Source organism: Lucilia cuprina, chromosome 5 (assembly GCF_022045245.1).
Source record: "Lucilia cuprina isolate Lc7/37 chromosome 5, ASM2204524v1, whole genome shotgun sequence".
NCBI classification, from domain to species: Eukaryota; Metazoa; Arthropoda; class Insecta; order Diptera; family Calliphoridae; genus Lucilia; species Lucilia cuprina.
In genome coordinates, this window is record NC_060953.1 from 44,592,206 (window position 1) to 44,606,742 (window position 14,537).

A 14,537-nucleotide genomic window follows, 5' to 3' on the forward strand; every position below is an offset into this window, starting at 1 on the left:
TTTCTAAAAATTTTCTTAAAAAAAAGAAAATTTTTTGTGAAAAAATTTTTCCAAAACGAATTTCAAAATTTACTTGCAAAAAATTTTAAAAAATGTAAAATCCCATTTTCAATGCAAAATAGTATTGAAATTTTAACAAAAGTTTTCAAAACTTTGATAAGACCATTTAATAAAAAATACTTTTGGTATTATCAATTCACTATTTCGTATTTAATATTTTGATTTTTTATGTTTTTTATTAATAAATAGTATGTAATATTTAATAAGTAAATAAAATTATTAAACTATTAATTGAATAAAAAATGTATAATGTAATTTATTCAAAAACTAAAATATGGTAAGGGTGGGTATTAAAATATGGGATATGCGATAGTGTGGTTGTATTTATGTAAAAAATTGTGTTTAAAATAATTAAAAAAGCAAATTATAATTTTAAATAAAATTAAAATGTTTATTCATTTTTTAAGTATTATTTATTGCAAATAAGAAACTTATAAATAAAGAAAGTCTTAAAAAGTACACTAAACTTTTTTTATGTTTTCAAAATCACTTGCACAGTTTGTTTTGTTGTAAAATTAAAAAAAAAGATAATATTGAAAATTGTATAATAATTTTTAAACATTAATCTCGAGCTAAAATAATAAAAAAAATTATAATAAAAAAATAATAATTAAAAAAAAAAATAAGAAATAATTATCATGTGGCTAACAATATGGAACAAATTACCAAACAAATAAAAGCTAAAAAAAAAGTTTATAACTATTTTTCAAGTTGTCAAAAATGAAATTTTATAAAAAAAAGTGATGTAAAATTGAAAATTAGTTTTTCTTTTTAAAGGTTTAAAGAATTTTTTTAAAAAAATATATATTCTATTTAAGAACTAGCATTACTGCCCCCTTCTGTTTTAACAGCTGCAGCATAACTATTGGATGAGGAAGAAGATTTGGCTTCTTCTTTAGAGGAAGAAGTACCACCGGTAGAGCCAGGAGAAGGATTTGTTGTAGCCGTAGCACCAGCTGCAGCGGCAGCTACACCTAAAGATGGTGAAGAATTAACTAAAGGTATAGTTTTATTAGAAAAAAAAGCAAAAAATTAAAATAAAAATTAAACAAGTAAGAGTTTTATATTCGTCTGTGCCGAATCTTATATACCCTTCACCATGATGTGTTAAAAAACAGTCAGTACAAATTTTATTACAAAAAAAATCAAAAAAATACCAATTGCAAAACGGTATGGGTTCTTTTTATGGATTCTCACTTAATCCAGACTCTACATACTTAATTTCAGGTTTATAAGTTCAATATTATAGAAAACTCCAAAAGTACCTTTTGTAGAACGAAAAAAGTGACAAGAAGCCCCCTTTTTTGTGTTCACGCCTAACCCGGGCTCTACATACTTAATTTTATGTTTCTAATTTCAATATTATACAAAATTCAAAAAGTACCTTTGTAGAAAGAAAAAGTACCAAAAAATCCACTTTATTCATTATTATAGAAAACTCAAAAAGTACCTTTTGAAAAAAGAAAAAGTATCAAAAAGTTCCCTTTAATAGGTTATTACCTAGTCAAGTCCCTCCATGATAAATTTCAGGTTTATAGGTTCAATATTATAGAAAACTCCAAAAGTACCTTTTGTATAACGAAAAAGTACCAAAAAGTCACCTATTATGTGTTCTGACCTAATCCGGGCTCTACATACTTAATTTCATGTTTCTGGATTCATTATTATAGAAAATTCAAAAAGTACCTTCTGTAGAACGAATAAAGTACCAAAATGTCCTCTTTTATGTGTTCTGACCTAATCCGGGCTCTACATTTCATGTTTCTGGGTTCATTGTTATAGAAAACTCAAAAAGTACCTTTTGAAAAAAGAAAAAGTACCAAAAAGTTCCCTTTAATAGGTTTTTACCTAGTCAAGTCCCTACATGCTAAATTTCAGGTTTATAGGTTCAATATTATAGAAAATTCCAAAAGTACCTTTTGTAGAACGAAAAAGTACAAAAAAGTCACCTTTTATGTGTTTTGACCTAATCCGGGCTCTACATACTTAATTTCATGTTTCAGGTTTATAGGTTCAATATTATAGAAAATTCAAAAAGTACCTTTTGCAGAACGAAAAAGTACCAAAAAGTTCCCTTTAATGGGTTCTCACCTAATTCAGATTCCACATACTTAATTTCATATTACTAGGTTCAATATTATAGAAAATTCAAAAAGTACCTTTTGCAGAACGATAAAGTACCAAAAAGTTCCCTTTTATGGCTTCTAACTTAAGCCAGGCTCCACATACTTAATTTCATGTTTCTAGCCAATAACAACACATTAGTGCTGCTGTCGCTCTGCTACTCTTGCTCTGCTACTTTCGCTCTGCCTTGTTTTTATAAACAGAATACAATAACAAAATTTACCGTATGATTATGTATTTTGTTTTTGTTTTTTTTTTTTTTTTTTTTTGCAATTTCTGTTTGAGCATGAATAAAAAACTCAATTTTTGATGAAATTTTCAAAGGTTGTCTCGGATTTTTGCTCATATCTCCGTTATTTGTGAACTGATCTTTGCTGATTTTAAATAGAAAGCTTCCCGAAAGCATGTCTAATAGAATTATTGAAGATTCGGATCTTGCCGGTATCTGGGGTTATCTAAAAACTGATTTCAACAAACATACATACAGACAGACAGACGGACATGGCTTAATCGACTCCAGAATATATATACTTTATAGGTTCGAAAAATTATATTATAGACCCTTCTCCCGAATGTGAAGGATATAAAAAGAAATAAAAAAAATGTTTGAAACAGTAAATTACCTCGAACGTCTATAGCATAACAGTCATCAAGACGCAAATCATGTTTCTTAATCAATTGACATTCAGCACCCTCTACAGAGGGTATTGAATATACATATAGATAACCATCTTGAGAAGCAATAAGAAGTCTAAAACACATTTAGAAAAAAAAAGAAATTTGTAAAAATTCAATTTTTTTAATGGTTTTCATAAAATTCTACCTTAATTGCTTTTGTATTTTCGTTATGGCACACATACGTCTTACCCCGGCTTCGGGTAGAGTTACAGAGGCAAAGGCTCGCCCTTGACTGAAAACATCGGTTACTTGGGTTGGCAAATAACTGGAGACGGTCTTGCTAAGAAATCTAAAAAACGAGTAACTTTTTTGAAATGTAAGATGTGAAGATAATAATGTATGAATGTGAATAAAGTGGTTAGTAGTGAGTCAATACAACAGGATTAAAATAAAAACAATAACAGGTGTATACAGGTGGTTTGATACGTGAGTTTTCGAAGTTCGAAATACATTTCGACAGATAAAGTACAATATAGATATATAAAACAACAAATAAATACAGTAAAATGATGCATTTGGTTTAAGATTGGTGAGTTGTTTAAATAGTAGTGTGATCATAGAGAGATAGAGTAAGTTTTCGGTACATGTATGAAAAAAAAGTAGAAAAGAAAAATTATAAAATTAAAAAACAAATTAAAATAAAGCATGAAAATTAAAAAAAATGAATGTTTTAAAAATGTACATAAAAAAACATAATTTAGTGGAAACCCCAACCAAAAAATAAGACCCCTTTAACCAACATATTTGAAATTTGTACATATTTTCCAAAAAAACAAAAACAACACACAAATCTACAACTTACCCCATCCAATCATCTGAACTTTGTTTAGTATCATGACTTTCCGTAGCCGTACGATCCAAACGGAATATATGCACAGTTTCAGTATTCGAGCTAGAGACTAAATATTCAGCACAAGTGCTAAACGACAATGAAGCAATAGAGACGCAACGTTTTAAACCACGTCTCAATTCAAATAGTTTAGTGCCGTCCAATGATGAAAATACCCTTATAACAGTGCCACGCTCACTGGCAGTGGCTATTTCAGTGCCCGATGGACTAAATGCCAAAGCGGCCAAGGGGCTGTCATGAGCTGGTATCATAGTTTTAGCATGTAAATTAATGGCATCGAATATTTGCACTTCGCCCGCCGTTACACTGCCCGGATAGGCTAAATAGCAGTGATCGGACGAGGAACTCAAAGCACATAAACCAGCAGAATTGCAGGGTGTATCACGTATGGTGTGTACCACCTTCATATCTTGTATATTATGAATGTAAAGACTCTCCTCTAAGCAGACAATTAAACGTTCACGATTTAATTTAACAGCCAATATCGAATTCGAATATGAATAATTGCATATTTCGCTTTGTTTCTTAAAGTGACAGACCTTTAAAAGAAATACAATCACTAAATTTAGTTTGTATATTGTATTTAACCACAATTACCTTTAATTTCCTGGGTGCTCTTTGGGCCACAATTGCCACCAATGAACTTTCAAATAAACGTTCAATTAAAAAGATTTCTTCTGTGGGACATGTATAGATTTTATCTAGGGTATTATCTACAGAGCCTAAACTATATAAACTATAACCTGATTTAGTGCCCACGGCCAAGGATCTAGTTGTATTTTAAAAGAAAATTTTGTTATATTGCATTAACTTTGTTTGATAAAAGAAATAGTAATACTTACGTGACATTTTGATTGAAATTAACAAAAACTTCACCTGCATCCATGTCCGGTCGAAATAAAAGGCTCATCATTTGGACAAATTTGAACAAAGATGTACACTATTAATTGTTTTGCCTATTTGAGGTAATTTTTGTGTTTTTGTAACTAGAAAAATAGGAAATTCAATAAAATTTTAAATTAAAATAAACTTTGCTGTATAGGTATTTCACTATCTCTATATTTATCTATTTATTTATTTATCTATCTATCTATCTATCTATCTATCTATCTATCTATCTATCTATCTATCTATCTATCTATCTATCTATCTATCTATCAATCTATCTATCTATCGACCTACATATCTATCTATCTATCTATCTATCTATCTATCTATCTATCTATCTATCTATCTATCTATCTATCTATCTATCTATCTATCTATCTATCTATCTATCTATCTATCTATCTATCTATCTTTCTATCTATCTAAAACATTTCTCAATTGTTTGTCGTTGAATCTTTCCAAATCTTTGTTTGCTGGTCATGTTCTCTAAAATTTTTCTTTGGATTATTTTCTTAATACATTTCTAATAATATAATTGATTCTAATATTTCAATAAAATTTAATTGTAAAACTACAATTAACATATTTTAAAATAGGGCATATCTTGGAAAATATTACAAGTTTTATACTAAATACCAAAATTCCCTTGAAACGAAACAAAAGATTGTTTTCCTTTTTTCTTAGAGACAACACCCCCTTAAAGTTATTTTTTTCATTAGAAAAAAACCTTCACAACTTTAACAAATAATTCACCAATTAACCCAAAAATAGGTAGAAAGTTAATCCTAATGAATAAATTAAACAATTGCCTTTTCACGACAACAAAATGCAAATTGTTAAATTGTAACAAAACAAAATAAACAACAAAAAAATATAAAATAAAAACTGATAAATTCCTCAAATATTGCTTCTTTATACATATAAGAAACATCGTCGTCGCTGTTGTCCATTGTCCAGTCGTCACTTACCCCACCAATGAAAACAAAACAAGTGTATGTATATTTCACAAAAATTATTCTTAATTATATTGAACACTTTTTAATTGTTTTCTTTTAAGTTTTAACTTTAAATATTAATTAATAATTTATTAAGTTTGTCTTCTTTTTATAAAGGCGCAGTTAATATTTATTTTTATGTTTTTCGCGTATTATTTTTATAACTCTAGCAGAGCAATTGCAACAACAAAAGCTAAAGTATGAAAAAAACCAACAAACAAAAGCAACAAGACGTAAAAAAAATCTGAGAACAAAAATTTATAATAAAAGAGAAAAGAAAACACATAGAGTGGCCATCTTTATGTAAACAACTTTTAGAAATAAACTATTTATGTAATAAAATATATTTCAATTAAATTGAATTTTTAAATAGAAAGTTATTTTAATAATTTGTTTAATTTTAATGTTTATTTGTATTATTTAAGTTTTTATTTGTAATTTAATTTCAAAAATAAATTCCTTTACTTTGCTTTGTTTTTGTGCAAACTTACCTTGGCAACTCTGGGTAATAGAAAAAAAAGAGGTAACAAAATAAAAATGCAAAACGAAACGTAGGAACAAAAAGAAAAAAATATTATGTTGTCTTTTGTTCGTTGTTGTTGTTTGCTATATAAATTGAATGTTTTGTTTTCGTTTAATTTTTAGTTTCATAACATTTTATCTTAACACAATATTTTTAATAATTAACACATTTATAAAGTTTCGAAATAAACACTTTGCTTATATTAATCTTTTAATTATAAACTTATTTTGTTTAATATGATTAGAAGCTGTATGCAAGAGAACAGAGATTACCGCCGTTCAAAATTAACTGCGACTACGACTAAAATTGAAAATTAAAAATTTTTAACGAATAAAGTATTGTAATCAGATATTTATTAATTTTTCCGCTAAAAAAAGTTTGACCAATGAATTATTTTATGTTTACTAAATTTTAAGAAAAATTTACTGTTTGATAATTATGATATATAATATAAGTATCTGCAAGCTACTCCTCTAAAAATCAGCCCTGATTTACGTTACTTAACGAACGGAACTTTTTTGACTAGTGCCTGTGTTTGATGACATTTGATGTCAAATTTTTGTTTATAGTTTTTCATTTCTTTTAAAACTCTTGCAAATTTAGTTTTTTTTTCGTGAAAAATGTTTTAAAAATCAATTAATACACAATTTAATATAAATTAATATATATTGTAAAATCAATAACTACAAATTATAATAAAAATGAAAGAAAATAAAATATTAAAACTCATACATGTAGCCTGGCGTGAACGTTGGTCCGACTCACAGTGGGGTATTAATATTAAAAATGTAAGATTTACAAAATGCAATTTTTTTATTGAAATTAATCTTAATATTTATAAAAGTACAAAGATATTTGGAGTAAAAAGTTAGTTTTTGTATATAAATTACAATAATTTTGTTGGCGTTAGAAAAGCGTACAAGCGCCTTAAAAGCCACGCTCAAATGTTTGTTCTTCAGTTTTGGCCAAGGCCAATATCAATTGTCTCTGTTTCATGGACAATTGGCGTGGTATACGTACTTTAATGGTGACTATATGATCACCTACATTATCTCTCGTTCTAATACCACGGCCTTTAAGTGTAATCTTGGTATGTGACTCAGTGCCCGGTTCGATTTTTACCTCAAATGTCTCATAAATGCCACGTACCTTTATTGTACCACCCAAAATAGCTTCGGTAAGATTTAAGTAACGTTCCGTCAATATATTGTTACCCACACGCTTATAGTAATCGGATTCTTTAACTTGAAGACGATAGTTAATGTGTTGTTTTGTTTGTGGATTCTCAACAGAGATAACATCTCCTGTCTTAACACCGGCTGGTACATGAACTGTTACTCTGGTAGCCTCCTGTACAAAACCACGACTATCGCATAGTTCACACTGGTTGCGATTAATGTAGCGTTTTCCTTGACACTGATCGCAAACAGTTAAAGAGGTATAAGTTGCTGTTTTCTTTGACAATTGACCGCTTCCATTACATTTTCGACAAAGTTCCGAATTTGTACGTCCCACCAGACGTTGTGATTTGCCATTACAGGAGGGACATTTTTTCAAATAGGAAAATTCTATATTACGTTTAACTCCATGCACCGATTCAATAAAAGTTATATCGAGTTTTTGCTCCAGGTTAGTGTTTATTTGGGCGGTGACTAAGAAAGAAATCAAATGAGTTAATAACGTCATTATTGCAAACATGGGTTGTAAAGCAAAATGGATAAAGTTCGTTGTTGTTTTTGTAAAAGCTCGACTGTGGCCGATAGTTCTTTCCTGGGGAAAAACTTTCGGTTGATACAGCTGTCGCTGGGTGGACAATCTTTGGCCGAGTATGACTCGGGTCGTTTCGGAGCGAAGATCCAATTGTCGTGTGAACTATAAAGTTCGTGGCTAATGTTTGTTCCAGAATAGTGTGGATCTAAGAAAGGCTTCTTAGAGATTGTGGGTTATCTAGATATTAAAGCAAAAAAGTTCGAAAAAAGTCTTTATCTAACTAAAAAACTCATGGGGTAAAACGCGGATCATTTCCAGACAATAAATACCAATCCTGAAAGATTAGAACTGACTGTGTTTTAAACCAACAAAACAAGAAAATATTCTTCATTTTACAAAAAGTAAAATGGGAGATTCCTACGGCTAGTAGTTTTCGAGAATCACAAAGGTCGATAATCATAGTCTTTAGCAGATAGATTTTCCAAATGTCCATAGTCTCATATTTGACTCCGTTATTCCTACCTTCATTTCTTGCGGCATTCAATACTGCATTCTCCTCACTAAATCCCATAAATTGCTTTAATTTATTTGTTGTTGTATTCAGAAATTTATTACCCGATTTGGAAACTTTATTAAAAAATGACTCCTCCGTATGACACTCCCCCGTTTCATCATATTCTAAACGTGTACTTTCATCTGTTAGAACATTATAAGCATTTGAAATTTCCTGAAAACGTTTAGATACTTGTTGGGGTGCATTTTCATAATTCAACAAGTCGGGATGATAACGTTTAGCTAAAGCATAATAAGCAGCCTTTATCTGTTGTAATGAGGCATTCTTGGGTACGCCCAATACCTTGTAATAATAATCTTTAGGCATGTGTTTATGCTCCTCCGGTTCGGCTACCAATTGAGACTTTTGCTGTTCTTCCATGCGTTGCATTTCTATTTGACGATTTGGATAATAGATAGGTTTATTAACCTTAAACTGATACGATACCGAGGCACATGCTAGTTTATTTAGTTGAAAGAAATTTTGCAATAGATAGGAACGCGTTAAAGAATTAAACATTAATTTCATGACAATAGCTATGAGTTTGTGGTGAAAAAAAAACTTAAGAAAATATACACAAAAAAGATATAAGAATGAAAGGAAAAACTTAAATATCTATTTTATGTGTTAGAAAATTGATTAATTTTTCAATGTATATTTCAAGGTACTACCAAGAGGTGTCAGTGGTGATGTTTATAATCTATCCGATTGTATATTACAACAGGCTTTAATAGGTTCTACAGCAAACCCGGTGAGTTATTTAATACAACATTAATATTTATCCTTTATAAATGTTCCTTATTTTTAGCTGGTGCTTAATTATCTAAAACATTCTCTTTGTGCCCATTTGGTTTCATATTCCGCTGTCTTGAGACGTATTTCTAAATATGAATATTTCGAAAGAATCTATTGTATTACCTCTTTGTTGGATTTCTTAAATTCTATTTTAGATGGTGTTACATGTCGGTAAATATTAAGTTTACCTAAAGGGCAGAGTTATTTAAAACCTAATTGATTTCTTTATTCTGCCCACCCCCCAAAAAAAACAGTACAAAAACCGAAGAATCTATATTGCCTGGTGCAATTGTTTCATTGGTCAATTGGTTAATGCAAATATTTGCTATGGTCGCCACTAATTACGAAATAAATCGTGAAATTAATGCCGAACAATCGTATATGTTGGATCAATGCTGTGCGGTTATAGAGAAATTAGTTAAAAATCAATTTCTTTTAGCCATACTCTATGTGGGACGTCAAGAGGATTTGGAATATTATAGTAAAATACGTGAAAATTATGCCACTATTAAGACATCTTTAACAAATTCCAATTTTACTCCTTCCCATCCGGGCATCGAGAAATATTTGCAACAGTTGGCCTATATAGATGTGCATCATTTAGAAATGAAAACTTTAGATGTTAAACAATTGCCAGAACCCATTACCTATTGTGTGCAGCCTTTATTGGCGGTGGAAGTTTTATTAAATCCTTGCAATGATACCTCCTACTATGTGGCTGAAATGCAAATGTTACAAAGGCTTAAGAAATTCTCCAATACTAGATTGTTCTATGAAATTATAAGGGCAGGTTTTGTTTCACTTAGCAATGTGGTAGAAACCAGTCATGACACCACCTGGGGTGCTTTTACTTTCTTTAAAGTACCACAAATTATTAAGCAATTACATGCTTTAAATAGAGGTAATTTGTTTTTATATTAAAACATCTTTACTCTTATTTTCTAAATTTTAAACCTTTAAAGCTCCTGGTGATCAAAATCCGCCTGATTTTATACCCGAAGTAGTGGAAGCTTTAGAAATGCTATTGGAAGATAATCTTTTATTAGATTTTATGGATTCAAAATGTTCTTGCAATATCATAGAATATCTTTTAAACGATTGGACTAAACAGCATTTGGTTAATGATGCTCATGTCAAACATTTTGCTGCACAAAGAGAAGAGGTATCCATGCTGCTGCAAAAGCGTGAAACTGGCAATCATATGCAGCCTTCGATTATAAATTTCATTATAAGAGCTGAAGTGCCTTTATCGGGCATATTAAAGACATTAAGTGCAGATTATAATAAAGTACAAGAAGCTCTATTGGGTGTACTATGTCAAGTGCTAGTGGGTTAGTTATTCTCTAGAATATGTTATTGAAACAAAATATATTTATATAATTCTCTTTAAAACAGGCAATAGTTTTGATTTAATACTCTCTGTGGCTACGGTAGAAGGACGTTTGAAAACGTTTGTTTCACGCTTAATACAATGCAATGAAAATTCCAAACAAATACCCGGTGAAGTGGGTAAAACTTCTATAATACGTTCTACTTTATTCGATGTTTCATTTTTGATGTTAACTTCTATTGTACAAACATATGGCTCCGAGGTAAGTTTTCTTTTAAGGAAATTGTCTTTTATTAATGAATTATACTATAATTGTTTTTTTTTCCAACTAGGCCTTATTATCGGAAAATGGTGATAGTTTCTTTGAGAAATGGGTACGCATTTGTATGGTGGAACGTAATAAACCTAAAAACTATCACAATATGATTGCTATGTGTGATGAAAATATTGTCGATGAGCTGTTGTTGAGTTTTAGCAAGCCAGAGGCTCAATTGAAAAATTCGTAAGTTTATTAAATTCTTTTATGATTTGATTTATAATATGTTTTATTTGTTCGTTTTTCTTTTAGCAATATAACTTGGCAGGATATTTGCTTGAATTTGCCGGGTGTCATTTATCATGTGTTATTAGCTTGGGAAAAGGAAACTTTATCCTCGGCTGATGTTAAGAATATATTGGATAACATTAAGAGACGCATGTTCTCTTTTTCGGTTTGTGCTGCTTCGTTTTTATGTGCTTATATGCATTCGGTTAAAAAGGTAAGAAATGTTGAAAATTATCTATTTATCTATCTATCTATCTGTCTGTCTGTCTGTCTGTCTGTCTGTCTGTCTGTCTGTCTGTCTATCTATCTATCTGTCTGTCTGTCTGTCTGTCTGTCTGTCTGTCTATCTATCTATCTGTCTGTCTGTCTGTCTGTCTGTCTGTCTGTCTGTCTATCTATCTATCTATCTATCTATCTATCTATCTATCTATCTATCTATCTATCTATCTATCTATCTATCTATCTATCTATCTATCTATCTATCTATCTATCTATTTATCTATCTATTGCATCATGTCCTCAATTTTCTAATTTTTACTAAATTCTTTTCCACTCTTATTCCTTTTTACTCACAACAGGATGAATTTCTAAAACCCCTAAACATGATACAACAATTCCTATCTCCGCCCGGCAATGAAGAATTGTCATCGCAAGAAAATTTTAAAGAACGTTTAGGACTATCTCTACAAATTATACGTAAAATGCAATATGATGTTCATCCAACGGGCAATCTAAAATCACGCAATGTTACACTAACACAAAATCTAGTATCACGCAATCCTCTCATCGATCAATTTAAAGATGTATGGAATACAGTTGTAGAACATGGTTGGGTACCGGTAAGAACAGCACAAATAATCGAATCATTGTTACATGCAGGAGGACCTGCTTGGTTATCAACACGTCTAGTTGAAGAAATGCTTAAATGTAAATATAAAAAGGTAAAAACACATAATAAGAAATCATATCTAAAAGAAATGTTTAATAAAATTATAATGAATCTAAATTAATCAGGACATGATGAAAACTATGGATATAATATTTGCTATATTACATTTGGATATTGAGAGAACCACAGAGGCTTTATTAACAAATGTCGTACCCTCTATTATACACAATCGTCAGGGGTAAGTATTATCCTGTGTGGTGTATAGTGCAATATGTTAATTGTTTTCTTTTCTTCTTTTCTACTCCAGTGACGATATTAATGAACCTCAATCATATGTTTTGGCACGCTTATGTGTCTATTGTATTATATCAGCCTTAGAGGCACGTTCACAAAATTCTCCCACACAAAAGAAACGTACACGCTCTCATGATGGTGATGAACATGATTTAAACGCTGCCAAAATGCGTAAAATAACAGCCGATGGCTCCGATAATTCTTGCTCAAATGATTTTCTCTCCGAAAATAGTCTACTCTTAAGCTCTTCGGTCTCACTCCACTCCAATAGTCTGCGAGAAACTCCCGCTCAACTTAAGGAATCTTTGCAATCAGCAATGCAATACATTTTCAAAGTATTTCAACAATTTGTTACCACAGATGAGCTATCACCGAAAATCTATTTTGTTTATCAATTTATAACATTACTAGTGGAGTGTGGTAAAGAGCGTGTGAGGCCAGTTTTAAAACTATTGCCGCCTAATTTGATAAACAATTTAATTAAAGTCATGTTGACGGATGACATTAATGTGGGTTTGATAACAAGGTGAGAAGAAAGTTTTCCTCTGTTTATATTTATAATCTATGGAGTTAATATTTGATTTTTCTTTGCAGACTTTATGATTTACGTGTTATTAATGGCCGTCAAAGTGCTGTTTCGGATTTATGTCTTTGGCGTAATATTAAATTAAAACAACAAAGCATACAATTATAAATTTAATAAAAAAATTGCATTCATTCAAAATACATACATATAAATATTATAAATTGCTTTAATATTTTACTGCTTTAATGTGTAAATCTTATGTTTTTAAATCTAAAAAAAAATAAATTAAAAAATGATTTTTTATAAATACTTTTTCAAAATCTATCTCGGTATTCAAAAAGAATACATAAGACGAATTTGGTTTTGTTTTAATATTCACCCTTATTCTGCATTTCGATAATTGATATTCCAACAAAAAACTGAATCGTAAGAAAAAGAAGATGTTTATGTGGCGGAGAGTCTAATCGAAATGCAAAATACCAAAGTTCCCAAAAGGAGAAAATTTCGATTCAAATTGAAATGCATTATAGGGGCCATTAGTTTTTGGCCTACCATTTTTTAGTTTGAATTTTTTAGAAATTTACTTTGTTTTAAAAATGTTGAAATTTTTACAAAATTTCGGGTTTTTATTAAAATCTTGTTTTTTTTACAAAATATTTATCTTTTTTCTTAAATTTGAAAATTTTTTTATTTGGATTTTTTTCTTTTAGATTAGATTGGATTTTTTTAGAAATAGAAATTTTAAAAATTTACTTCGATTTTAATATCTTGAAAAATTTTCAAAATCTACAAAATATTGTTTTTTTTTATTAAAAAATATTTCGTTTTTTTTTCTAATATTTTGAACATTTTATAATTAATTTAGATTTTTTATCAAAATTAAAAAAATTCTATTTTTTTTTAACAAAATTTTGAAATTTTAAACAAAATTTTGAAATTTTTAACAAAATTTTGAAATTTTTAACAAAATTTTGAAATTTTTAACAAAATTTTGAAATTTTTAAAAAAAATTTGAAATTTTTAACAAAATTTTGAAATTTTTAACAAAATTTTGAAATTTTACCAACATTTTGAAATTTTAACAAAATTTTTAAATTTTAATAAAATTTTGAAATTTTTAATGAAATTAAAAAATATATTTTGTTTGTAAAAATTAAGGAACGATTATTACAGAAACATTTTGGTCTTTATTTTAAACAAATTTAAAAAAAAATTGTGAAATTTTAATAAAAAAAACTCTTTCAAAATTATTTTTTTTTTAATTAAATTTTTTTTAATTAAAATTTTTTGTTTAAAAATTTGGTTTTTTCTTTGAACGAATTTTTTTTCGAAATTTTGTTCGTCTATTTAACAAATTGTGAAAATTTTAACAAAAATTTTAAAACTTTTAAGAAAATATCACACAAATGTTAGATTTTTATAAAAAAAAAAATTCAAAAATTCTTAATAAAATTTTAATTAAAAATTTTCAAGTTTTTACAAAATTATTTTGAAAATTTCAAAAGGGATTTCACTTTTTTTACATTCGAAATTTCGAAATCTATCATAAAATTTTGATCTTTTTATAAAAATTGTTAAATTTTCAAACATTTCCTAATTTCTAAACAAAATTGCTGTCCATGTTTGAGTTTTAACAAAATTATTTTGAAATTTTCAAAAATGATTTCATTTTTTTTTTACAAATTTTAAAAATATTTTCAAAATTTCGAAATCTTTTTTACAAACTTTTGAAATATTTCAAATTTCGAAATCTTTAATAAAATTTTTATCTTTTTATA

At 28.7% G+C, this 14,537-nt stretch overlaps 3 protein-coding genes across 6 annotated transcripts; 1 reads left to right on the top strand and 2 right to left on the bottom strand.

Annotated features, from left to right (window-relative positions):
• Positions 1-567: 567 nt before the first annotated feature.
• On the bottom strand, positions 568-6,398 carry LOC111689616 (WD repeat domain phosphoinositide-interacting protein 2). Of its 4 annotated transcripts, none has more exons than XM_046951589.1 (7): positions 6,087-6,398; positions 4,555-4,698; positions 4,310-4,481; positions 3,665-4,251; positions 3,008-3,166; positions 2,808-2,935; positions 568-1,034 (listed from the first exon to the last, which is right to left on the bottom strand). In XM_046951589.1, exons 2-7 carry the CDS (start codon positions 4,623-4,625, stop codon positions 874-876), a joined length of 1,278 nt encoding a protein of 425 aa, XP_046807545.1. In that variant the 5' UTR covers positions 4,626-4,698; positions 6,087-6,398; the 3' UTR covers positions 568-873. The 4 variants fall into 4 exon arrangements, with proteins under 4 accessions (XP_046807545.1, XP_023307856.1, XP_046807544.1 ...); XM_023452088.2 differs by having other exon boundaries at positions 568-1,055; positions 6,087-6,394; XM_046951588.1 differs by having other exon boundaries at positions 568-1,055; positions 3,008-3,151; positions 6,087-6,391.
• Positions 6,399-6,706: 308 nt separating this feature from the next.
• LOC111689614 (mediator of RNA polymerase II transcription subunit 24) lies at positions 6,707-13,065 on the top strand. The gene is made up of 12 exons (XM_023452084.2): positions 6,707-6,906; positions 9,046-9,132; positions 9,190-9,347; positions 9,431-10,077; positions 10,139-10,507; positions 10,572-10,768; positions 10,839-11,008; positions 11,075-11,264; positions 11,629-11,991; positions 12,065-12,177; positions 12,247-12,759; positions 12,828-13,065. Exons 1-12 carry the CDS (start codon positions 6,820-6,822, stop codon positions 12,925-12,927), a joined length of 2,994 nt encoding a protein of 997 aa, XP_023307852.2. The 5' UTR covers positions 6,707-6,819; the 3' UTR covers positions 12,928-13,065.
• Positions 6,908-8,986, bottom strand: LOC111689615 (chaperone protein DnaJ). The gene is made up of 2 exons (XM_023452085.2): positions 8,351-8,986; positions 6,908-7,770 (listed from the first exon to the last, which is right to left on the bottom strand). Exons 1-2 carry the CDS (start codon positions 8,907-8,909, stop codon positions 7,046-7,048), a joined length of 1,284 nt encoding a protein of 427 aa, XP_023307853.1. The 5' UTR covers positions 8,910-8,986; the 3' UTR covers positions 6,908-7,045.
• Positions 13,066-14,537: the final 1,472 nt, after the last annotated feature.

Excerpts from the sequence above, each read along its gene's own strand:
- LOC111689614 (XM_023452084.2), top strand. The coding sequence starts at position 6,820 with ATGAAAGAAAATAAAATATTAAAACTCATACATGTAGCCTGGCGTGAA. Across the intron at positions 9,133-9,189 it reads TAGGTTCTACAGCAAACCCG|CTGGTGCTTAATTATCTAAA; the intron begins GTGAGTTATTTA and ends CCTTATTTTTAG. Across the intron at positions 10,769-10,838 it reads TACAAACATATGGCTCCGAG|GCCTTATTATCGGAAAATGG; the intron begins GTAAGTTTTCTT and ends TTTTCCAACTAG.
- LOC111689615 (XM_023452085.2), bottom strand. The coding sequence starts at position 8,909 with ATGAAATTAATGTTTAATTCTTTAACGCGTTCCTATCTATTGCAAAAT. Across the intron at positions 7,771-8,350 it reads GAATGCCGCAAGAAATGAAG|TCACCGCCCAAATAAACACT; the intron begins GTAGGAATAACG and ends TTTCTTTCTTAG.
- LOC111689616 (XM_023452088.2), bottom strand. The coding sequence starts at position 4,625 with ATGATGAGCCTTTTATTTCGACCGGACATGGATGCAGGTGAAGTTTTT. Across the intron at positions 4,252-4,309 it reads GAGCACCCAGGAAATTAAAG|GTCTGTCACTTTAAGAAACA; the intron begins GTAATTGTGGTT and ends TTTCTTTTAAAG. Across the intron at positions 1,056-2,807 it reads TTATGCTATAGACGTTCGAG|TTAATTCTTCACCATCTTTA; the intron begins GTAATTTACTGT and ends CTATACCTTTAG.